The following is a 25,274-nucleotide window of genomic DNA, read 5'->3' as shown; positions in this document are numbered from 1 at the left end:
TGACCCCAGCATCAGGGAATAACACAGAGCATGAGCCATGTGCTAGCCAAAATCTGAGCAGGAAGTGAGCGAAGAGTCACACCATGGGGAGTGCAGTCAGCCACTGACATAGGTTGTTCACATAATTCCATCACTTTTTTGGATAAATCCCTGAGCAACATAGTCTGAATTCAGTGTTGATCCTTCTTTGAGCAGGATGAAGTACAAGCCTCCTAAATGATCCCTTTCCCCTGCCTCATTCTCTGAGAAGAAAGCAGGAGATGTGAGAGGCAGAGAAAGGACTAAAACTGGTGGGTCAGAAAAGGTCCTGCTGGGGAAGGAAGGGTGTTCATTTCCTGAGTGCTAATGAAACACAGGGTCCTCAGTGTGTGCTTTAACAGCATCAGCAAACATTTATGTACTGAGCAGGGCAGGTTCAGTTAAGCACAGCAAGTTGCTAGTAGTCATCAGGTACTGCATGACTTCAAACCTAAGAGTGTAAATTGAATCAATCCATGTGGCCAAGTAATAATCTTTTTTCACTGTCTTGCAAGTTTCCTTTGACTTTTCTTCCTGCCCCCCTCCCCAGTTCACTCAGTGGATAGAAGGAAGATACTTCATCCTGTGGAAAATAGGATATTGATGGAAAGTGTTTTAAGCTGAAGGCCAGAAATATAACTCAGAAATGTTGAAAGGAAGTAGTAAATGAGGCAGAGCATGCAAGAAGAGAAATTAGTGTCCTGTTTAAATTAGAATTGCATTCCCTTTCTGTCAGTGAGAGCTGGCTGAAAAGTCATGTTTACTTTCCACAGATGTTGATTTTTTGCTCTTCTTTTAAGGCTGGAGTTGTTTCAGTCTTGACTTAAAACCACTTCTATTAAAACTTTTTTTGGCCAATCTACAGATCCTATCTCTAGTCCCAATGAATGTCAGTTATTCCAATGGCTGTGGGAAGTCCTGTATCACAACATGTATGTGAATTCTCCTGACTGTGCTTAGGGTGCTTGCTTCCCAAAGCTGTTCTCAGCCTAGGGAGGATTCTTGATGAGCTCCTTTGAATCTAGAGACTTCCATTTTCAATTTCCCTGGCTCAGAGGCCAACAGCCCTGTTGGAAATCTAAGCTAAGTTCCCCCCAGCCATAATTTTCAGTTTCATAACAGTTTATTCAGTCTGAAATATTTTAAGGAGAACATGCTGGGCTCTACAAACTGTGGTTTTGACAAGTTTTGACTGTTTTGTCTGAAAATTTCCAGACTGCCCTAGCCTTTGCTGTAGAGTTCCTTAAACAAGATTATTCACAGGTGGTCACTGAGTGAATGTTCCTCATTCTCTGTCTGACTGACTGATGCCCTTGTGGTCTCATTTGCAGAAGTGTTGAAACACACAGCTGCAACTGAAATTAGCAGGAGCATGCTTTGAATACATGGAGGGCTGTATATTTCTGCTAGAATTCTCCTGTGGAAATACTACAGCAACAAATATTCTGAAAAAGCCCCAGGGGAAATAAATTCTGATCTAGTTAGAAGTGTGCAGTCAGCCAAGAGGCATGTTTTGTGTGAGGAAATGTTCTTAAATCATTGAATGTGATGGGGATCTTAATGGGAAGGACGATGTGAGAGTATATCAAGTAACTTCTGCTACAGGGAGTAGGACTGAGACTACAAAGAAAACTTTGTCCCATCTTCACTATGAGCATTGCATTGGAACATTTGGTGGAGGTTGGAGACAGGATATCCAGGGTCCTGTTTCTATTTATTCCACAGAAAAGGGAAGCTCCACTCCCCACAAACCTCATAGAAACTACTTCATGGAGCTGTGGAAGGGTTGATGACAGTTCTACCTGTGCTTAGAAAGTGTTTGTCTTGACATTAAGGGAACTTGAAAACACCCACTTCATAATTCCTAGCTCCACTGGAGAGCAGACCTAGTATTTTTAAAGGGAGAAGAGTAAGGGGGAAAGTTTTGCCAGAGAACAGCATATAAGCACTGTCTGGTGGCAAACTGCTGTCTCAGGATTTCTTACCTAGCTTTGTTTGTCATGAGAACAGGAAAGTCACGAGGATGACAGGGATTTGAAAAGCTAAATGCAATGAACGCTGTTGATTCTTTTTCTTTCCTTCAAAGAGTATATTTCCCATGTCCCCACCAGCCCAAGAGGGGATAATAAGAGCAAAGTGTGTGGATGGGGTGAAGTGCATATCTGATGCGATGGCAAGTGGAAAAGGTAACCGAGATCTAGTCGTGTGGAAGGGATGAGTGAAGATGAGACAACAGCAAGAAGATTGTCCTGCTGCTGCTGCTGCCCGTCTTCCCACACTGACTCCATTGCTCCATGCAACCTTTCAATCCTGTGTTAATCTGGCATTTAATCGCAACTGGTAATTTTTTTTTTGAGAGGATGTTCACGATGGGTCGTACTTACATCTCTATCCAATTATCAGTTGCAAATACCAGCCAAAATGACCAGTGCTCAACCTGCAAAATAGTACTGATGATGCTCTGTTGGGCTGCTGCACTGGAAGTGAGTCAGGGCTGATGCAAACAAGCAGAGCAGGCTGATGAGAAATGAGGCTGAGTCTGACATTCTTTGTCTGTAAAAGGATGATGGTATACTTTCCTACCTCTTAGGCTGCCAGAAATACATCTTCCACCATCAGTGTATGCAACGAGCAATGGAAACAGGAGAAGCATGTAGTCTGCTACTTTTTCCATCACTTATTTTCTTTCTTTCTTTACTTGTTTTTTCCAGAATCCCTTTGTCCAGCTTTATTTATCTCTGTACTCTCTTGCATTTATCATTACTATACTCAGAACATGCCAAAAAAAAAAAAAAAAAAAAAAAAAAAAAAAAAGGCGGGAGGAGGGAAGCAGAAAATTTTATTGTCTCCATCGTTAGTTTTTGTTGGATAACCTCGCACAGTCATCATCATCACCATCACCACTCCGAGGGAGCTGGAGTCTCGTGCAGACCGTCGGTATGGCCGGTCTGTCCCCACTGGAGGGCAGCAGTGCACTCATTGAGCCACGGCTCCCATCGCTTCCATCTCCGCGCAGAACAAGCTGCTAAGGAAAATTCCTCTCCCTTTTAAACCCGGCGTATCACTTCTGACACTGCAAATGGGAAATGAGAAAAACAAAATGAGAAAAGCAGAAAGGAAAAGAGAAAAAGAAACAAAAAGCTTCTGAAGCACCAGTGCCAATGAAGTAAGCTTTTCTGCCAGATTGTATGATTAATTTTGAGTTAGTTCTGTCAATAATTATGGAATCATAGAATATCCTGAGTTGGAAGTGACTTACAAGGATCATCAAAATCCAGCTCCTGGACCTACTCAGGACAGCCCCAAGAATCAAACCAATACACACAAACATTTTAAGAATTTTGGTCACTATTCTAATTAGATTAGGCCCATCTTGTTGTTTATTCTCTCTTCCCTCTATTCACATATCTGAGTCTACACACTCTCAATGTATATGTAAGATCAGCCTGGTATGAGAAATTATAATTTATTTATCCACAATTTCCGACCATGAATGGATCTTTCTCCAACCTCTGAACAGCCAAATGCTTTGTTTTGTTTTTTCTTGCCAACCAGGTTGAAAAACAAGGGTGGAAAGATTTTAATTTTCTGTAATTTAGAAGCCAATATTTTGAGAAATTTTCTATTAAATTAATTTCCTCACTTTGATTTAATATCATAGAGGCAAGAAGAAAAAGAAGTCCTTGTATTGCCATAAGTATCTTACCTCTTTGAAGGCATTACTTGAGTGCCTGTAGCTATCTTCACATTTTCATTAGTTTCTAATACACCTTTCATTTTAGCTGAAAACCTCTTTTCTGTTAAATTGGGAATAATGCAAACCCCATTATTGATCCTACTCTCTAATTCACAGCTTTAGAGCTTATATGTTGTTTAAGTCTGCTCAAATACTTGCTTATTTGGAGGTAGTGATTGCTTATTCATTATTTCTCTTCACAAAGGAATTGTACTAAAACTGATCCCTTGGGATGCACAAACGTCTGGTCTGCGCAGAAGAGCCAGGCAGAATGACAACATTACACACTGTTATGGCTAAAGAGTGCCTTATTGCTCAATTTTCTTACCCTAATGGTTATGAATATAGAAGAACACATTCACTTTCTTTAAACACTCAGGAAAATGTTATTCTGACTTAATGAAGATAGCGGCATCTGCCATGAGGAGGCCTCCATGTTTTGAGGTAACTCTCTGGTACGTGACCTTAGCTCCTGGGGAGAAACAGGCATTTCTGTGTCAGTTTGACTTTTACTTATGTAAATGATTCATGGCTGAGGTGAATCATACTGAAAATCACCTTTTTTTTTTCTCTGTGACTAAAAGACACTCAAGTTAACACCTCACACAATGTAGCTATCTATAATGAGAATAAGCAGATAATGGCACATAAAAACAAACGAAAGAGGATAGTCTTCATGGCATGATTTGTAACTTGGCATTTAAGGGGATAAACAGATCAAGAGCAGCTTGGCTGAAAAGGACTTCAGAGTGGTGGTGGGTGAGAGGCTGGACTTGACCCATCACTTCAGGATGGGTCCAGTTGACATATGGGGCCCTCAGTTCCTCTCAGAAGGGAGTCAGTGCTTATCTCAAGCTGAAACCTCTTTGACATTCACAGGCTAGTCACTCCTACTGATGAAAGCTCAGAGCATGACACAGTTTCATTCCAAAACCTGGCCCACAAGAGAAGGAAGTGGTGTCCTGACCTGATTTCAGATAATAGCCTGGTGGTTAGTGCACTTGTTGAAGAAGTAGGGCACTGTCCTGAGCCTGGGAGCTGAATCAAATGTGTGCCTCAGGTCTCCTCTCTCATCACTCCTGCTCTGCAGGGTGAGCGCAAGACAGTCTCTCACAGCTGAAGGAAAGATTTAGCTGTGCATGTGAGGACAGAGGTTGCAAAGGTGAAATTTAGTCTTACTTGAATTCCAAAAGCAATAATACAGATAAATGCCAAAATCCTGTTTGATAGTTCCCAAATTCAGGGTAATGGTGATGAGAAAGCTTAATGTTTACTTAATGTTTACTGCTGACTGCTGTGAACCTCACTCTGCTGTGTCCACCTGTGTCTGTCCTGGCACTTTGCTGTGGTGATTCTGAACCTCTCTCAGTTGCAGGTGGTGAGGGGTTAAGATACTTTTGGTACAAGTTGCTTTATCTTTAAACATTATAATAAAAAACTTTCCTACGATTTGTTCATTCAACCAAAGTAAAATTCAGAAAAATGCTCATTTCAAGGAAATTTACAAATCTGTCAATCTCTAAATGCTTGTATTGGTACAGCTATGAGTGGCTAATAGAGAAGAAATTAAGAGAGAATGTTTACACTATGTAGATGAGAAACAACTCATATCTGGTAGTAGACACATATTTTTTTATCACTGGGAAACATGATTTCCTAAGTAGGTCGCATTTGTGATGGACTTTGTTTCTCCCAAAACTGATCTCCTTGTCTTTGGATAGTAAAACATCAAATAAAAAATGTTTCCCAGCAACATCTGTTTCATGTAAATTCCAGAAAACCTTTTCACCGTAACTATTTTCATTATTTTGTTTATATTGGAACTCACACATTCTCACTCAGGCAGAGAATCACATGATTATTTAGGCTGGAAGAGACCTCTAAGATCATCTGAGTCTAACCATTAACCCAGCCTGTCAAGTCCACCATTAATCCATGTCCCCAGGTGTCACATCTACATGTCTTTTAAATACCTCCAGGGGTGATGACCCAACCATTTCCCTGGGCAGACTGCTCCAATGCTTGACAACTCTTGCAAAGAATAAATTTTTCCTAATATATAATTTAAACCTTCCCTGGCACAACATGAAGCATTTTCAACATTTTCTCTGATTTCTCTCCCAGCTTGATACCTGGGAGAAGACCAAGTCCTCTTGCCTTGCTACAGCCTCCTATCAGGAAGTTGTAAAGAGCAATGAGGTCTTCCCTGAGCCTTCTTTTCTTCAGACTAAACATCCCAAGCTCCTTAGCTGCTTCTCATCAGACTTTGCTCCAGATCCACCACCAGCATCGCTGCCCTCCTCTGGTCATGGTCCAACACCTCAATGTCTTGTTGTGAGGGGCCCAAAACTGAACAGAGGATTCGAGATGAGGCCTCATGAGTGCTGCAGAAAAAAAACAGTGAGGTTTCTCAAAATACTCACATGGAGTTTTTTGGGATCCCCTTGATCTCATCATGTATGCTAACATACATGTGTCACTGCCTTTTTATGCCTTGAAGTAGGATGTCTTGAGAAATTCACACCAAGAATGCAATACAGAGTATATCTTCCTCCAAATGCTAACATTCTACTCTTCTGGAATTTTAGGTTATGCTTTTTCTCATTACAGTTGAAAATATAACTAAATACTTCACTTTTAACAACTTAAATCCCCAGAGAATAAGAAGTATACAGGTTTTAGAAGTTAAATTAAAGACATCTCCATTGTTCAAATAGTAGGATTGTTTAATTCATATCAGATGGTTTTCCTTAAACTTAAAAAATGAAAAATCACCTTTCAGAACATTATTAGAAATGTTGTAATAAAAATAGCTTTTTTTTTTTTTTTTTTTTTTTTTTTTATTGTAGTATTGATTTGTTTAGTCTCTTAATAGAATGACTAACAGTAGGGTTTGGTATCACTTTAACCAATTCCAATCTAGCTTGAACATAGAGCCATACAAATTCTCTCTGTACAGGCATTAAAGATGGACTTTGAACCTTCAAAGGATGTTTCATCTCAGCCTAGAATAATATTAGAGGACAGCTGGGCTGTCCTCAATGTGACTGTCTTTCACTATTGATCATAGAGTCTGGAGGGCAGGCTTAGATGTGAACAGTTAATTTTTGGTAGCGAAACGCAGGTGATATGAACCTATTCTGTGGTGCAGGAGAAAACAGCACTGGATTATGTCTCCTATTGGAAACCATTTAGACAATTAATTGCAATACAGCCTTCTAAATATACTAGTTGCATTACTCACCAGCTATGGGATAAGTTGAGCCTTGGACAGGAATCGGGGCATCTGAATTACTGCTTTACCCCAGACCAGGAGAGCATTTTTGAAGCACCTATCCCACTCACCCCCACCTCCTGCAGTTTGGCTCACGTGTCAGAGCAGTCCTGGAATACATGAACCAGGCTCCTTCCTGGTGTTGCAAACTTGTATTGCCTGCTCCAGAACGAGAGGTAAGGCTCTGCAATTGCTCCTGGGCATCCAAGCCTTGAAGACTTAGTGTAAATCAGAGTTCCAAGAAATAACATCACATCATCATTGTTCAATGACTTTTAGAAAGGTGAGTATGGAACCACTGTGCTCTGAAGCACAGAAGGTAGCAGTCACTAGAGGGAGCCCATTAATCATCGTATCCTACATAAAACCCCACTTCAGCTCTTAGATGTTAAAGCACTTTGATAGTGTCACAGTGTGACACTATTAAATTGTCAGAACTCAGTAAAGAAAACGTTGTAAAGTTTTCCAGTACTCAGTAAAGAAAACAAGGGAAAAGGACAGGAGTATGCAAGGCTTCTGCAAAATTCGACGTTCATTCCACCTTCTGAAAAAACACAGATTTTTAAAGATTTCTCCACAGCAAACTGGTTAGTGCAAATTCAGTGCATTGGTTGGGAACATAATGAGCTTTGCCTAGACCTTTTAAAAATGTCATTTTCAAGTGAGAGGGCATTCACCTTTCCCTCCTTCAAACACCAAAATGGGTACAAGTTCAAAGATCAAACACCAAAATGGGTACAAGTTGTCGCTCTGAAAATTTTTAGACCACAAGCACAGCCTCTCTTCCTTTAACTTCATAACACCATAGGTGTGCCCCGTGGCAATTCCCAGCAGCCAGACTTCAACAAGTGCTGCTTAGAGCAGCAAACTGGTCTGGATCTCTCTGTGTTTGAAGAGGGCTGTGTAAAAGACAGCAAAGGCATGTTCCTGTGGTGTAACTGCAGACATGCATTCAATTTTCTGCTGTGTTCTAAATTTAGTAAATAACATAGCAGTTATAGTTTGTGGTTCTCTGTTACAAACTCTATAGAATTTGCAAGAAGTCCTGGGAAAAACACAACAAGGATATGAGAGCTGTGGAGATGGCCCCTGCTGCAAAAGGAGCTCGCTCAGTCAGCAGGGCCCTGCAGGGATTGATTGTAACCTGGGCAGAAAAACCAGAAGTGACTCAGAAGGTGTTTCTTTTTAGAAAATATGCAGCAGTAGAGGGCATCAGACAACAAGAAATGCTGTAGACCTTAATGAATCCTTGAAGTGCTAAGGGCCCATTGAGGGGAATGGGAACTAGAGAGCACTCCAGCATGTAAATGCTGTGGTGGGAGGGAATAGGGAAGGGATCACCTATGGAGCTCTAACTTGCCTCAGAGGTAGTCCACTAGCAATCCAGCCTGAGCATTGCAATTGATATCACCAACTCACCACAACATCTCCCTTCTCTTATAAGATACAAAAATGCAGGAAACTGTTAGTAAAGCAAGATTGCTGTTGGGTAATGTCTCATGCTGTCCCAAAACACTCAGTACAAGAGGACTCACACAAGAAACAATCAAGAAAGTAAGCATTACCCATCATGTAACCTTAATTTGTCCCTTTGAGCAATTGCTAGGAAACAGGCAGTACTCAGAAATGAAGCTGAATGACTCATTTTCTGAAAACAAAAATTCAAACCTCTTACCAGCATTTCCTCTCCACCCTAGAACTATTTGTCCCAGCATGTGCAGAGACAACCACCTCAATGCAGCAGGCACTCAGGATGGCCATAAAGTGAAGAAATTAACTCAATTTCTATTTCTACAACAAAGAACTGCTGCTCCAATAAGTACAGTGATTTTCTCTTTTCCTTGGTGTGAGTGAGGGGAGCTTTATTGGGAACTGTTATTTATAGTAACTTTCAGGGGAATATATCAGACTTGAAGGAGATCATTCCCATCCCTTGAGAGACTGGTGGTTAGGCAGAAAGCATTTTAGCTGCATCTGTGGCGTTCCCCAGTCCGACCCTCATGCCCTGTGTGAATGTCAAAGTTGTGCAAACAGCAGGGGGAAGTGCAGCTTGAGCCTCCATGAGAAGCCAGAACATCCAGCTGCTTGGAAGCTCTGGCATAACATGCTTTTCCTGTGGTGAGCTGTGGGACGTGCAGCTAGGGCACATTTCAGGACTGCCTTCAGAAACACTGCGCAGTAGCAGCAGTCCTCGCGCTGAAAAAATTTGGAATCGTTTTAAGTCACCAGTCTATCAGCTGCCTGCTTTGAACACAACTTGACCAGGTACTGTATTCCTCCCTTACTGTTGGGAAATACACAGGAAAATGTTAATGGCTGTTTGGATTTTTTTTTCCTTCTGTAGATAAAAATATCTCAAGAAAGTTTTTAAAATACTTTTCCCTTTAGAACAACATTATTTTCATACAAGGCTATGTGCAAAGTGAGAGCTGCAGGCTATGTGTTTACAAGTCTGGGTTTGTTTTCATCTTTTCAAGTCTACAAAATAGGAATTTTTAAAAGAAATTTTCACAGACTGAACAGTACTGAATTAAGTGGTATTAACTGTGTGACTTTTCACTGAGTGTTGGCAAACTGATTCCACAAATGAGTGCTGTTTTCAAGAAAAGTGTGTATGAGTATGTATAAAACAATGAGTATTTCCTCTTGTGATATTTTAGTATCTGGTAAATATTTTGTTAGAAAGGTAAAGACTGATTGTAAAATTTGATTCAACACAGGAAAACAATTGATGAAATATGAAAGGTATGCAAGCTGTTCCCCCCAGGATTATTAAAATAGATGAAGAAAGGGACAAAAACTAAATTACTTTAGGGGAGGGATTAGCAACGGGAGAGGGAGGAAGGAGTTTTGCTCTAAGCCAAATTCAGTTCGGATAGCAGAGGGGAATGTTTGCTTGTGATTTCTCTGCCTGGACTCCCATCACCTTTCACTGAGGAAGTGGCTTGACAGGGATAATACCAGTCAGCATAATAAATCAATAGCTGTTTTCTGTATACTGCCTTCTATTTTACAGGTAACTTCTGGGGAAGCTCAGCATCGAGCTCCAGGCTGTGCTTTAAATCAGTGTTTCTCTACTGTGTAACAACCAACTGCAAAATTCAATCTGATTATTTCCAGCTTCCTTTTTACTTCAACTGTTTGGAGGATGTAAATGTTAGAGATGGCTGAGGTGTTCTCTTGTACTTTTCCTATAACTGCTTAGGCTGCAGCAAAGGCACAAACTCACATGCAAGAAACTGAGTATCTCTAGATAGCAATGCTGCCTCAGCTCTGGTGCTTGTAAGCAAGTGTTTGGATGCCAGTTTTCTAAGCACAGAAATTTAATTTTTCCCACTGAAGCTTGTAATATTGATGGATTAAATGCAAGAACTATGAATATGAACTAAACTGCTTAGTACATCATTTCTGGAAAACAAAATAAATAGGAAACAAACATAATTCATAAAATTGAGTTGCTTGGGGCAGTTAAGCCAGGTGTGGGATAAATTTCAAAGTCTATTTTAAAGCTTTAGAATGAAGCTCACTCAGCCCCTACTTCAAAGTCTTCAAATAGTTTATCTCACTGTTCTGACAGTGGAAGGAAAAGCCCGAGAGAAACCTCTTCATTCTCAGAGTTAAGCAACAAGAGGTATGAATTCTTCCAAGAAATTATAATTGTTGGAAAAAGATGACTAGAATTTCTACAACTAAAAATTCCTCTTACAAGCCTGAAAAGAAACTTAGCACATTATGTGAAAAAGCACAATGCTGCTACTGTGTATGGTTATAGAAATGTAAATCATAATGAGGACTAGATTCTAAAGCACTATTTTTTCCTTTCTAAACAGTAAGTATTTTTTATATGGATGATTCATGTAAGAAAATTGAATTATTTTGCTATTTGGACATAAACTTCTTTACTCAAAAAGAAAAATCCCTCTAATAAGGGAAGAGCTAGCAATAAAAATAACATTAATGCCTTTACTCTTCTTCATGTAGGGTCTGATGTGAGGTACACTGAAGTAAATAAAACAGAACTTTAAGAGGCTTTGAGTAAGCTTTTAATCTATTTTTATTGCAGTTGCTACTAGGAAGACGTAACTATGACAGAGTACTCTTGGTTTTACAGGATTTGAACACTCCAAATACAGAAATTATGTGGCAACTAATATCTCATTGGTAAGAAAAATATCATGAGTTACTGTTGTATCATACTTAGATCTAAAGTGAGTGAAGCTTAATAATGATATAATACTGTGTTATAAAAGAGTAGTATTGCTTATCTCACAATGTGATTTTTGTTTGTTTTTCTTGTTATTAACTTTTTCACAACCCAAAGATCCCAATCCAAGCAAAAACAATGTCAGAGGAAGTTGATCCCATTCTCAGCTTCCCAAAACAACCCTTTATAAACATCCAAAGTCATGAAGCAAAATCACTGGTATGCCATCTGCTGCATGTAAATTCCCACGTGAGACTGCTCACAGGGAACTTGGAAGGAATCAGGAAAGGAGATTTGAAAGTTATGGTCCTGACATTTTTCTCTTCATTACCTCAATTTGGGTAAATGATAAACACTTAGCACACCCTCTGTGTCTGGACAGAGTGGTCTGGTCTGCAGCCAAGCTCAGATCAGAGGGTCTCTGGCCACGTGTAGGGGGAGTGATGAATGGCCAGGTCACTGGCTTCTCTCCCTCTTCTGTGTTTCAGGTCACCCTTGGTTACACCCCTGATTTTTGGTCTGCTTCTGCAAGCACCATTCACACAGCCTTCCACCATCACACAGCCAAACTTTGTCCTGTTGCTGGCTGATGATCTCGGCATAGGGGATGTAGGTTGCTATGGGAATGATACTATCAGGTAAGGAAACTGACCCTAAGGGTGAACAGAGCTGGTGTGATATTTAATGTAAACCTGAAACTCTCTCCCCAGCATTATCTCTTAGCCTGGAGGGCATTCCCAGGGCCAGCTCTGCTGTGTGACACTGTTTACTGTGGTAATATGACAATCATTCTTGTGTATTCCTTAATTGCCTAACACTTAAGAACAGTTATACCCAAAGATAGAAATATTTTCCCCTCTTCCAATACACAGGCCTCATTACCTCATTTTAATTCTATGTTACCATTCTTTCCCAGTCTCACCTCAAAATACAGTTAAATGACTGCAATGAGCAATGTTACCGGGAAATATTTATCTTTTCAACTTCAAAGACAAAGAATTTGCCTTCTCTTTGAAAATTGTGCCACAGTATTGCCTGCTGGCTTGTAACATGTTTGAATAAAACAAAATTTGCTACAATCCCTCCCATCATCCAGCAAAGCATCTTGGAATCTTACTCTGAAAGGCTTCAGTCAGCAAGTTTCTGACAGGCAGCTGGTGATCATAGGGCTCTGCAAAGCCAGGCCTCCATAACATCATGCCCAAGGCATGGATTTTCTTTTTGCATTCAGGGCATACTAACCAGGTGACTAAGTATCTGGGCTCTCTTAGCAACTGGTTCTCTGCAATGCAAAGAACTGCAGGGTTTTGAAACAGCAGTTTGGGAAGCAGACCTAGTGCTCCTTTGAGGAGGAATATTTATCAGCTGACTGAGATGGCAGTTGTGCTGAAGGGTAGAACCACAGCAATGGCTTTGCCAAGTTACCCCAGACTGCACCTCTGGCAAAAGGCTGTAGAGAATAAGAAATGTTGCAGATGTTGTTTCCTGGCAGCGTGTCTTTGAGGGAGGAATCCATAACAGTACGAGTACAAAGCAACAAAACATCCACGATCTTTCAAAATCCTGCTAAAGGTTTTGCCTTCTTGTGAACACTATTGAACTGATAATTGCAAAAACAAAATTGTAAAACTGAAGCTCAGTATAATTTAAAATAGAAGTAGGCACACCTTGAATTCGAAGAGAGGGATATTGTATTCTGAAATGTAAGATATTTCCTTGTCTGTAACTAGCTTGCTAGGCAAGCTTGTTTTTGTTGGTTGCCAGTTGCTTGCAAAATACCCTCTTCTCACCTACTTACTGAAGTGTGGCTTAATTCATGTTGCTGTGAGAGATTGCCACTACAGTGTGAAAACATGTAGGATTTCTTTCCTTTTTTCTCCTTTTCCCTTGCTACAAATTTCATGAGAAGTACCTTGTTAGCTTCCTTATCAGTACTGTAAGTCATGTAGCATCTTGCCTAGTCAAGCACTGTTGTGCTTGACTGGAACACGTTGTCCAGAGAAGCTGTGGATGCCCCATCCTCAAAAGTGTTCAAAGCCAGGTTGGATGGGGCTCTGAGCAACCTTATCTAGTAGAAAGTGTTCCTGCCCATGACAGGGGGGTTGGAACTTTGTGATCTTTAAGGTCCCTTCCAGCCCAAACCATTCTACAATTCTATGATTTCTGCAAGACTCTTCATAGGACATGGAAAAAGAAAATAAAAAGGTTGTCTTGAAGTTAATCCAGATACTGATTCTTAAGGAAGAAAGAAAAAGAGAAATATTTCCACATCACGTGAGAAAATTTAAATAAATTACAAAAATATTTCCTGGCCATCTTCAAATACAGCAAACTTCTGAAAATAAAGATAAGTATATAATTTCTTATTCCCTTGAAAGGCTCTCTGGATGATATCTGGTGGCATTGGTTGCTTTTTTAGGACCCCCAACATTGATCGCCTGGCAAAGGAAGGAGTGAAGCTGACCCAACACATTGCTGCAGCCCCGCTGTGCACCCCCAGCAGAGCAGCTTTCCTCACTGGCAGATATCCCCTCCGATCAGGTTTGCCTTGCAAAGCCACACACCCTTTAAACATTGCTCTGTTGCTGGAGAGAACAGTGTCATACAATGGGCACAGAAGAAATGAGGGTGTGCAGAGGGGTGTCACAGACACTCCATCCTCACTGAGACACACGAGGTATCAGATAGGCTATGCACCTTTGTGGTGGCTTCTGTATTTGTAGGGTATTTGTGAACAGGTCTGGAGCGAAGCAAAGCAGAGAAGAACCAGCTCTGCAGAGCATCTTGGTTTCCCCCAACGCACAATTTTGGTTACGTTTTGAAGCTCTGTTGTACAGATTGCAGCCAGAATGGAATTAGAGCAAACTTTTACATTCAAAAAAGCCATTACACAAAACATGAAGAATAGTAACAACATACTTACAAAATTTAACACTAGTTAAATTAATTTCTGTCATAGATGACTCCTCATAAGATGTCAGAAGCAGGTCAGCCCTGCAGGGAGCAGAGTAGCCTGCGCAGATGTGTGTCCATTCCCTTCAGTCAAGGTGCAGAATGAGTCATTCATGGAAAAGCTTCTTTATGTATCTGTCAAAATTAATTTGTCCTAGGAGATAACAGCTTGACAGCAATATTATTTTTCCCAATTGTGTTTTTGAAGAAAAAACACTATCCTGTCAAATTGCATCCCTGAGATGAAGAGGTATGAAAAACAAATAGCTCTACATGTTTCTAACAGCAACCCTCAAATGCTTGTTCTATGGCAAATTATCTTTGGAGCCTTCATTCCTGAGGCATTTTGAAGCTGATGTGTCATCCTACTTTCATTATGACAGCTCCCACTGAGATTGGTAGTTTGAAAACACACACAGGTTTGTACAGACCCTTTCCCACTGTAACAACAGGGCCAGAGATGTTCAGTGCTACAATGACAGATTGAACTTTACCTAGCGCTGTATGATGGAGTTATGCCAGAATAAAATATTAAATGGTAGGGTGTAAACCTGCAGGTGAAGAGAAGGTAGCTACTCTGTGGAGCTCAGAGATCAGATACCAGCCAGGCCACTGGGCAAGGAAACCCTGAGTTCCATGGCAGCCCTCAGTGAGCTGGAGTCTGAGACTGACAGGGGGCTGAAGTCTCCTTGCACTCCTCCCTGCCCTCACATTCACACTAAGGAAATTCATTTCATACAGCCTAGGTGACATTTCATACAGCCACTGTGACATAAAATCTCCTATACAAATATGTCATTCCAAATGAAATGAAATTAAAGAAAAAAAAGTCTCAATATTTGATACAAAGATGAAAGAATAGGTACTATGGTGAGTCTTAACTCTTTCTTAATCTTGTCCAGGGTCTTAGATTAATTTTCCCAAACAAACAGCATTAGGGCAAATGTTTAACACTACCATTGCAGTGAAATCAGGAAACAAGAAAGTATGTTGGATAAAAGTACTCAACCCTTTGTACTGACTCAGATTGGTTTTAATTGCATTTTTAGGAATGGATGCTATAAACGATTACCGTGTCATTTTTTGGAATGCCGGCTCAGGAGGGCTTCCTGCAAATGAAACCACTTTTGCCAAAATACTGCAGCACCAAGGCTACAGCACAGGACTGATAGGTATGGGAGCACTCCTCTCCTAAAGGTGTTCTTGAAGGTGTTTCACCTGCACATTTCACTCAAACCATTTGTTTTAGTTAGTAACTGTTTGTACTTTGGTTGTAATATTTTTATTTCCTGATTAAGAATTGTACATAAAAAGAAACTCTGACCAAAAAGTACCTCTCTTAAAAGAACAAGCATATGATAAGGAGGACAATTTTTACCATTGATCCACTTTCAAGCACAGCTGTGGTTGTTAAAATACATAACAGAAAATGTTATTAATTCCTGAATATTATTATACCAGGTATAAGATACTTATTATTAATACAATTTCATTTTTAAAAAGTAAAAATATGAGTGTCATTTAAATATGCGTTATGATGTTTTACACAGTTCAGAGCAGAGTCATACAAAAGGGAACAGCTGCTGCTTAAAACATTAGAGACAGTTAATAGTGTCACAAAATTGGACCTTTCAGAAACAGAAATAAAGCAATTATTTTTTCTTCAGTCACAGCATGCCACTGTAGTTCACCAAGATTTCAATACAGCCCGAAAACACTGTCTTCCTCAGCATCAATTTGAATTTCATTTTACTTTATATTTTATAGTGCTATTTTTTAGTACAGTTGTAACTTTTGGTCATGATCTTATTCCAAATAATTATTTATCTTAGATGTGTCACATAGTTCCACAGGCTGATAAAGCACAAACATTCCTGGCTGATTTTTCAGCTATTTTCCCTACCTCAACTGAGCATATAAAATGTCAAAATGCAAAATCTGTATGTGGCACATAAAAATATTAGCTGCACAAACCAACTGAATTTATTAATAAAACTTCCTGCAGAAATAGATTTGTATTCATTCAACAGAATAAATCTAAACCACACCAGACAAAACTAAAAGAAGCCTTCCAAGCAATTTAAATTCTACATTACTGAAGCTCCATCTCCTGTTAGTTTTATAGTGATATTATTTTAGTTGTTTAAATCAGCTTATCAAACAGACTGTGCATGCTTCATCTTGGTTTCAGCATGTTATCACTAGCAAAACAATCAGATTTGTCTCCACTCTCCCCAGGGAATTGCCCTTCAGCGGAGTTGTACAGCTTGCCTCCCAGAAGCAAAATGGGGAGGCATTTTCCCTGTGGGCATCTCAGCTAAAATCACACCACAAATGCCAAAAGCATCAGTTAGATTAACTGGATTGACAGATCCTGGTTAATTGCACCATGGGGGATGATGGAAAGCACCAGTGATAGGTGACACACAGAGTACCACAAGAATTTTACATTCAAGTCATGAAGCAAAAAATCTTAACACAATATCTACCCATGCCACCACAGCTGAATGAGCACTAAGTAGTCTCACTTGAATTGTTTGTGATTGTTTTGCCCTGAGCACACCCAGTTTAATTGCAAAGTTAAATCCTATTAATAACCTGCAGCCTGAGGTGATAATGAGATTTTTTTGTTGGGAAATGCTTTGAAGGGTCTTTGTAGTCAGAAAACCAATGCTGTATAAGTAATGCCCCCAGAGATTAATTTATCTTAATTATACACTTAGTTTAGCTTCTGGAGATTTGATTATTTTCTAGCATGTCAGAAACCTTTATCAACCTCAGCTGGAGATTTAGGTCTTGGAGAACATCTGAATTCCAAGAATACTTTAGCTGCACCTGCATTTATGACCAATGCATTTATGTATTGATTACAAATCTGTTTCATTCTACAGCTGGCTCTAAATATGTCAGGAGGTAAACTGAGTAGAGATTCTAGCTGAAAGTGATTCATCCACCTATGCTAGAACTTTCATTATTTATATTTACAGCTGAGAAGCAGCAATTTTTCTCCTCTGGGGCAGTTTTTCTGCTCCTATTGTAATGCACTGCAATTCTATTGAAACCCACTCAGGGCTGGCTGCTATTATATGTACTGATAACATACTGAACAATTTCTTGAGGATAACATCATCCTGGAAGTGCACAGTTCCTCTCTCTGCAATAAGAATTAGTTTCAAATTAGTTTTCTAGTAAAGCTCTTAATGTCCATTATGCTCTGACATCCAAGATTGGCAAAAAAATGCCATTAAGCCTCTGATGAGTGGTAGATTTTGTTCACTCAATTCAGACATTCTCAAACCTCAGTGTTTGAACCAAACGAGCCAACTTACTATATGAACACATAAGTGCCTAACCAGGCTGTTTGAATAAGCTGGAGGGGAAGCAAAAGCATGGTTTTGATGTGCCATTCATGAAAGTAGTTGGTATGTTCATAATGAAGAACAAATTGTGTTCCAAAAGGTCAAGAGATATTCCTTCTGATAAATGAAGACTTAAGTATTTAAAAGAAGTAGGCTTTAACTTTTAAAAATTTGATTAAATCCAAATAAATGGCAAAAATATTTATAAAACAAAGTCTTTTATTCTCAGTCAGTATGTGGAGATATAATGATCATCAAAGTTACAAATGTACAGCTTCATGAGAAATCCTGAACTCAAGTTTTTCTGGATCCAATGGTTTGTCTGGCAAACAGTTAGATGAGCTGCTAGTTTAACCACTCTATCCATATCACCCCCTATCAATCTGGGACCAACACATAGTGTTGACACAGTCCTGACATCAAGCACTTTAAAACCTCCCAGGAACAAGATTGCATAGCACTTTGAAGGTAAAGGGACAACAAAAGAAGGTTATTTTCCCCTATGCTTACAAAAGGACAGCTTCCTTCTGTTTGATACTTGACAGGTCTCCAGGAGGGCCATGCATTTTTGCTCAGTTTGGATTTTTTCTCAATTTCTAGTTGCCTTTATATGCTTTTTTTTTTTTTTAATGTTTGATCAAAGCTACAGGGCATGAATATATATACAATAAATGTATATATGAGCACCAATAAATGTGTTGAAAATGTTTAAATTGTAGAGGTTTACTTTAGCCAATCCCATTATATAACTACATACTTGGTATATTTCTGTGTAGGATGAAGCAATTATCACAAGCAGAAAACAACCAGCGACTTCCTTAGAAAAGTTTTGTGTAAGGAAAAATCCATTCTTTTAAAATATTATCTCTTTATATTTTAATAATCTCTATTTTCAGGGAAGTGGCATCAAGGTGTTAACTGTGAATCCCGCAATGACCATTGCCATCACCCTTTAAAACATGGATTTGACTATTTCTATGGGATGCCTTTTACACTAATAAGTGACTGTCAGCCAACAGAAACACCAGAGATGGACAGAGCCTTTAGAAGGAAACTCTGGCTTTCCACTGAAATGATTGGCCTCATTACACTCACTGCTGTCCTTGGGAGACTGACCGGCTTGATTTCAGTCCACTGGAAAACACTGACCTGCCTTGCTGGGTTCAGTCTCCTGTTCTTCATATCCTGGTTCTCAAGTTATGGATTTGTACGGTACTGGAACTGCATTATGATGAGAAACCATGGAATTACTGAGCAGCCAATGGTGACAGACAGAACTACCTCCCTTATCTTGAGAGAGTCCATTTCATTTATTGAAAGGTGAAGTGACCACAAATTTTCTGGTTCTTGCACATTTTCCAAATTGTAAAGAGCACTTTCCTGTTCCATGTCTTAGTAAGTTTTTATAATTTTTACAGTATTATGTAGGATTATAAGTACTGTTATTTTTATTAATTTTAAATAATATCAGAGGGTATATAATGTAATTAAAAAGGCAAAAAAAAAGCTACTGCTTAAGGACGCCCCTTATTCCTAGCTTCACTAAAGCTGATAATACTTCCCAACTTCCATGGGTTGTATTGAATATTTCTAGGCTATATTTAAGAAATATGTATACCTATCAATGAGAGCAACATTGCAACCTTAAGGAATAGCAGGTGATGTCAGAAATGTGTGTGTGGGCCAGGGAAGGAGAAGCAGAGCCATGATGTAGCCTTATCATATGGACTGATAAATGGGCAACAGCTGGCAGGGGATGAACCTGCTGCCTTCACTTCAGTAGCACAGTGTTGCTTTGCAATAGCAGAAAGTGGATCTTCTGGAAGTTGTCTATCTATGATTCAGGATAGAAAAATGATATTTTATATAGACCCAAAATTATTCTATGGGATCCTAATCACTGGGTTAAAGTATCTTACAAAGTAAGGTGTTTCTAAAGGGATTGTTGAAATATCTATACAAAAATAATACCATTTTTCACTGCAACTGATCTGCATTGAGAACCTTCCTCCCTAATAACACAGTGTTGATTTCTGTTTTGTAGAAATAAGCACAAGCCATTCCTCCTCTTTCTTTCCTTTCTGCATTCCCACACCCCTCTCCTCACCACAGAGAAGTTTCTTGGGAGGAGCAGACATGGTTTATATGGAGACAATGTAGAGGAGATGGACTGGATGGTGGGTAAGTGAACACAGCATATAACAATGTCTCCAACTTTCAAATACGTCTAAATAAAAAGTTTTATTTAGAAGAACAAGGAAGATGATTAAAAGCATGTACAAAAAAATCATAAGTATTTAATGAACATCTGTCAATCTTGTGTGAGCACTGTTGATTTATAGTGTCGGTTTTTTACTTCCTTCAGTCTTGGGCCAAATGTTCACTCTTTTTTTTTTTTTTTTTTTTTTTTTTTTTTTTTTTTTTTTTTTTTTTTTGTCAAGTGTTTACCAGTTTTAACCTGGTACTAAACTTTTAAAGTTTAGCTCCTGTCAAGGAGCTCATATTTTTCAGCCATGATCATAAATACAGAAATGTTCATCAGTGTTATCTGGTGTGCCCCCCACAGTAAGATTCATGTTATTTTTCAGCCTGTTTTTCTGGAGGAGAAGGAGAATTATTTATCATTCAGTCATGATGGACAAAAAGTATCCACATTTGCAAAAGAGAGAAAAGTCAGGTACACATACAGGAAGAATTTGGTTTCAAACCTCTCAAACATTTACATATAGCAAATATAATTAAGGATGTCAAAAACAGCTCAAGAATTACTTTTAAATTTAAAAGCACTTCATTATTAATGCATATTATATCCATGCAGTAACGTAATGCAAATCCTAACTGTGGTCTAGACAATATAAAATAAGGGTATCTTTATGTTTTTTCCATATTTTTCATGATAGCCACCACTGATGCAGACACTGATTTTTAGATCATAATTTCTTTCCAAATTTTTACATGGTATTTTTTTTGCCCTTGACAATACAGGCTTCTTGTCTGTGACTGTGGTTCTTGCACTCCCTATTAAAATACCGATAATAAAGTGGTTACAACACATCACAAATTTTCTGTGCTTTTAGAGACAATGAAATCATAACTACAAATATCAATCTTAAAAATATTAAACAATTAGCAACCTTACAGAGGTAAGAAATTACACTGGTAAATGTTTACAAGTCAGAGGTTAAAATTTATGTAATATGAGGGATATTTTTGCTTTTTAATATACACATATTCTTGCGTTTACAGGCCAGGTTCTAGATGCTATTGACAAGGAAGGCTTGAAAGAAACTACACTAGTTTACTTTGCCTCTGATCATGGTGGATGGCTGGAAAGGCAAGAAGGTGAAAGGCAGTTGGGTGGCTGGAATGGAATATACAAAGGTAAGAGCTGTTAGGGACAGTGACAACCCAGCAACAACTAGTAAAGAACTTGGGACATCCCTAAAGCTTAAGTAAGATTATACACTCAATGAATAACACTGGTTTATTACCAAGAAGCAAATATGTCTCATTCTAATTAGGCATGTAACAATGTAGTAAATTCTAACCTGGGCAGGTGTCCTTTGTAAGCATGAATTCTCAGATTGTTGGGGTCTGGTCTACTGAACACATTTTCACTGATGCTCAGTAGGAGCTTAGCAGGAAAAACAGAAGTGTAAAGAAGGCTCATCAAGGTAACATGATAACACACTAAAATTTGTGCAAAAATTCTCTTCATTTTAAATCAAACTTTTAAAAAAAATGTTTCCTTTTTATTTAATGAAAGGTGGAAAATCTATGGGAGGCTGGGAAGGAGGAATCCGCGTCCCAGGGATATTTAGATGGCCAGGAGTGTTACCTGCAGGCACAGTTATTGATGAACCTACAAGCCTTATGGATATTTATCCTACAGTAGTTCATTTGGCTGGAGGGGAAGTGCCTCAGGACAGGTACAAACACATCTTTATTCCTCCTTCTTTCCCAAAACAAGAAAATCTAGCTTGGAAACACATTCTAAGAGCTTGATGTTTTCTTTTTCAGTCCTGATGCTTTTTTAGACACATCAATTTCTACAAGCACAGTCATCTCTTCTCTACTTTTGAGATTCAGCCCCTACCTGCCATATTCTGCAATCCCCTTTCATGTCCAGAGCTGCCAGTTCCAGCGAGAGGTGTGCAGAGGAAGCACAGTCCTGTCCAGCTCACCTCAGCCCTGTGGTGTGTTTTTCGTGCTAGGGTGATCGACGGGCGGGATCTGCTGCCTTTACTGCGAGGAGTGGTGGCGCACTCGGAGCACGAGTTCCTGTTCCATTACTGTGGCGTTCACTTACACGCCGTGCGCTGGCACCAGAAGGACAGTGAGTACATAGCTTCTTCCCAAAGAATTATGTTCAGTCTACAAGAGGGCACATCGTTCTAACATATTCTTTTTCTGGGATTCCGTCTGTCCAAGTACTTTGGGTGTAATGTGGGAAAGAACTTACTGGCATTGCCTGTGTTGTACAGAACCAGGAGAAACTACTGCATTAACTAATAAATGTAGAGCTGAAGTGCATCCTGAAATGAACTCTAGAAAAACACTCACTCTTCCTTGTGATAACTGACAATGTTATAACCAGCTTTCTGTGATTCTTTCTTTCTTTCCTGTCAGCTGGAGCTGTTTGGAAGGCTCATTTCATGACTCCCATTTTCAGTCCTCCCGGAGCAGGGGCTTGTTATGACAGAGGATTTTGCCCATGCTTTGGGGACGGAGTGACCCATCATGAGCCTCCATTGCTGTTTGAGCTCTCGCAAGACCCTTCTGAAGCCAAACCTCTCTCGGCTGACACGGAGCCCCTCTTTGACACTGTCATAAGGAAGATTGGCAGAGCCATAGAGGAGCATCGCAGGACACTGACTCCAGTGCCAGAGCAGCTCTCTGTGTCCAACGTGGTGTGGAAGCCGTGGCTGCAGCCGTGCTGTGGGACATTCCCATTCTGTTGGTGTGATAAGGAAGGTGATAATAAACTTGTTGACCTATAAAGGAGAGAACCTGATACTTTCTCAAAAATGTATTAAGAGGGGTGTTGACCCATGGGCCATTTATTTCTCTAAATTGAGCCTTTATAAAATAATTGTTCCAGTGAATGGCACAGTATTTAGTAAAGGTTGCTTTAAGCTGGACACACTCAGGGAGGGATCAAGATAGATGATCTGAAGACCATGTTTTAACTAGCATCTGCTGACAAGTGAATGAATAGTTCAAATGCACTGAAGCAGGCCAAGATTAGAGCTGTACAAGTAATGATAGAAGAAGCTTTCCTTTGGATTTTTGCACTGAATTTCTAAGTGATTCCTGGACTGAGGTCTCCCTTAATTTTTGTTATCCTTATCTCCCTTTTGCTATCCTGGCAATGCATAAGGTGACCCTACAATAAATTTTTGCAGACTATTGCTTCCAAAATAATTAGAAAATAGTCCTGCCTGCAGCTCCTCAAAAGATCTTTCTTAGGAGAGGATTTCTTCTTCCCTTTTAGCTAGTGACTCCAGCAGCAGTGATTATTATAGCTGATTGGCCTAGGCAAGGCGTAGAGCTTGGAAACATGACAAGCTGGGTAGTGGCTGTCTGAGCTCTCTGAGAAGGGCAGGACTCTTCTGGTTGGAGTCAGCCTTTTTTCATGGAGAGGAAATAAAGGAAAGGATTATCCTTTTCCAAAGCTCCCTTTGCCTCCATTTCCCTAAATAGCACTGGCAAAGGCCTTTTGATATTGATGGCCACAGCAGTGCCACACTGATTCAGTGTTCAGTGCCTCACTGATTCAGCAGTTCAGTGATTTGGGCACAGGACTGAACAAGTTACCCTGCTGCCCAGATCTCAGTCATAAGTGTTTCCTGCTGACAAATTGCATGTTCAGAAAAGATCCTTTGAAAGATAGCAAACAATAATTATGAAAACAAGCAATATTTTGCTATGAAAAAAAAAAAAAAAGATCTGGATAATTAAGGTATTTTTTGTTTCACAGGTTACATTTTCACTCCAAAGAGCTAGAATTATTTAGTTCTTTCCTTCTTTGTGTTAAAATAGTTGTTCCTAATTACGTGGCCTTGCAGGTAATGCTTTTCTTTGTAGGGCTGTAAATACATCTGTTCACATCAACAAGTTTACACTGGTATATCAGAATAGTTAGGCATCTGAGAACATAATTTGCCCATTTGTTTTACTTCACTGTTTTTAACTATTCCTTGACTACTGTGCTAGGACCAATTTATCTTATTCATCCTTTTCAGTAAACATTTGGTTTATTTTGGTTTTATTTCCTCTGTTTCCCACAATTCAGTCACCAGGAAATCTGCAGGTAAACAAAGCCCTGCAGCTTAAAAGCAAAATTTTATTTTATGCTGTGACTTCATGCATTTCACATGTTATAATTCAACCAGATGCTCCATCAGTGCTATTGATGAGAAAGGTGCTTAGTCTTACTGTGAAAAATTCAAGACATTCACTAAGTCCATCATTTTCACATGTTCTGATTGCTGCTACTTCCTCCATTGTTAGAAACATCTGGGTTTTTTCCTCATTTGAGTGTATTCTGTTTAACTGGTTCTTTCTTGGAGGGATTTAAAGGTCTTTTCATATTCAAAATGAATTGGTTTTTTTTAGCTGAAATTACTGTAATCAGACTGGAATTTTTCAATTTTCTCAGTCATTTTCCAGGATATCACTTCCATTCTCAAACCAGTTTAGTATGTGGGATTTTATGTCCTCTCAATTTTTCAACACCTTTTGAAATGCATAGGTGTAATATCTGTGAATATGAGCAAACTAGTTTTTCTTGTGCTGAAATACTTCATAGCAATGTAGGATATGTATATCCATTAGGACCAGGGGGTACTGGAAAACATCTGAGCTAGGATTTGTCCTGGACACTGGTGCCAGCACATGAAAGCACAGTGACCATCCCTTGCTGATCTCCAGAGTGCCATGGGATCAACAACCAGTCAGGGGCAGAAAGGACATTACACTTGGAGTGATGTCACGCAATGATAAAGGCTGCCTTGCCAATAACATACTTGGAAGCACGCTAACTAGCAAATACCAATCAGCTTGCTCACATGCTTGCTCACATTTCTTTTTCTTTTTCCTACAAGACTCATGGGCTACTATTACAGTGCAAATAATTTGGTAAGACTGACTTTTTCTGCTTAGTCACAGCACAGTTTTCATCTCATTAAGTTATGCTGGTCATAGCCTAAGATGACATAGATAGTGTTCAAGACAGGATTTCAAGAGCATCTTATAAAACTCCTAAGATCTAAATTTGGATACTGAAAATGTTTTCAAACACAGTAGAAAGCAATATTTAAGCATGAAATTTAAGATTATAAAAACATAATTATCTCTTTTCATTTGAAAGTTGGACACAAAATATTTATACTGTTATACTGAAAGGAGATCTGTGAAGAACAAGAAAAACAAAAGGAATAATTCTCTAAGTGGTATTTGATCTTTTATGGTTTGCGTCTTTGTTTGCTTTTACATTAGAATAAGAGCAATATTTTTAAGCTGGTTTTGAACTCTCCTGGACACACATTGGTCAAGTGCTTCAGCTTGACTTCAGCACTTAATCATAAAAAAGATCACAGTTTTCGTATTTCAAGCTAAGCCACTGTGGACATAGTGATAGAATATTCTGATAATTTGTCAGGCTTAATTAATAGTTTTGTCCCTGGACGTGCAAGTTGGTATCAGTGATGTCTGCCCTTGAACACTATC

General features: G+C 39.2%; 1 protein-coding gene across 5 annotated transcripts; it reads left to right on the top strand.

Annotated features, from left to right (window-relative positions):
* Positions 1-9,183: 9,183 nt before the first annotated feature.
* LOC128804261 (arylsulfatase D-like) lies at positions 9,184-22,550 on the top strand. 5 transcript variants are annotated; one of them, XM_053971882.1, is made up of 11 exons: positions 9,211-9,293; positions 11,092-11,189; positions 11,721-11,870; positions 13,652-13,773; positions 15,234-15,356; positions 18,440-18,863; positions 19,588-19,724; positions 20,790-20,924; positions 21,310-21,472; positions 21,758-21,879; positions 22,173-22,550. In XM_053971882.1, exons 2-11 carry the CDS (start codon positions 11,167-11,169, stop codon positions 22,541-22,543), a joined length of 1,770 nt encoding a protein of 589 aa, XP_053827857.1. In that variant the 5' UTR covers positions 9,211-9,293; positions 11,092-11,166; the 3' UTR covers positions 22,544-22,550. The 5 variants fall into 5 exon arrangements, with proteins under 5 accessions (XP_053827862.1, XP_053827857.1, XP_053827860.1 ...); XM_053971883.1 differs by having other exon boundaries at positions 9,214-9,293; positions 11,140-11,189; XM_053971884.1 differs by lacking the exon at positions 9,211-9,293 and adding an exon at positions 11,046-11,063 and having other exon boundaries at positions 11,140-11,189.
* Positions 22,551-25,274: the final 2,724 nt, after the last annotated feature.

The sequence above is a fragment of the Vidua macroura genome, chromosome 2 (genome assembly GCF_024509145.1).
Source record: "Vidua macroura isolate BioBank_ID:100142 chromosome 2, ASM2450914v1, whole genome shotgun sequence".
NCBI lineage: Eukaryota > Metazoa > Chordata > Aves > Passeriformes > Viduidae > Vidua > Vidua macroura.
This window is presented reverse-complemented; position numbering and strand designations above follow the sequence as displayed.

What these genes read in the sequence shown, in the direction of transcription:
- LOC128804261 (XM_053971882.1), top strand. Translation starts at nt 11,167, where the DNA reads ATGTGGCAACTAATATCTCATTG. An exon ending in TCCATTTCATTTATTGAAAG is followed by an intron (nt 18,864 to 19,587) that starts GTGAAGTGACCA and finishes TCTGTTTTGTAG; the next exon opens with AAATAAGCACAAGCCATTCC. An exon ending in CTGGAATGGAATATACAAAG is followed by an intron (nt 20,925 to 21,309) that starts GTAAGAGCTGTT and finishes ATTTAATGAAAG; the next exon opens with GTGGAAAATCTATGGGAGGC.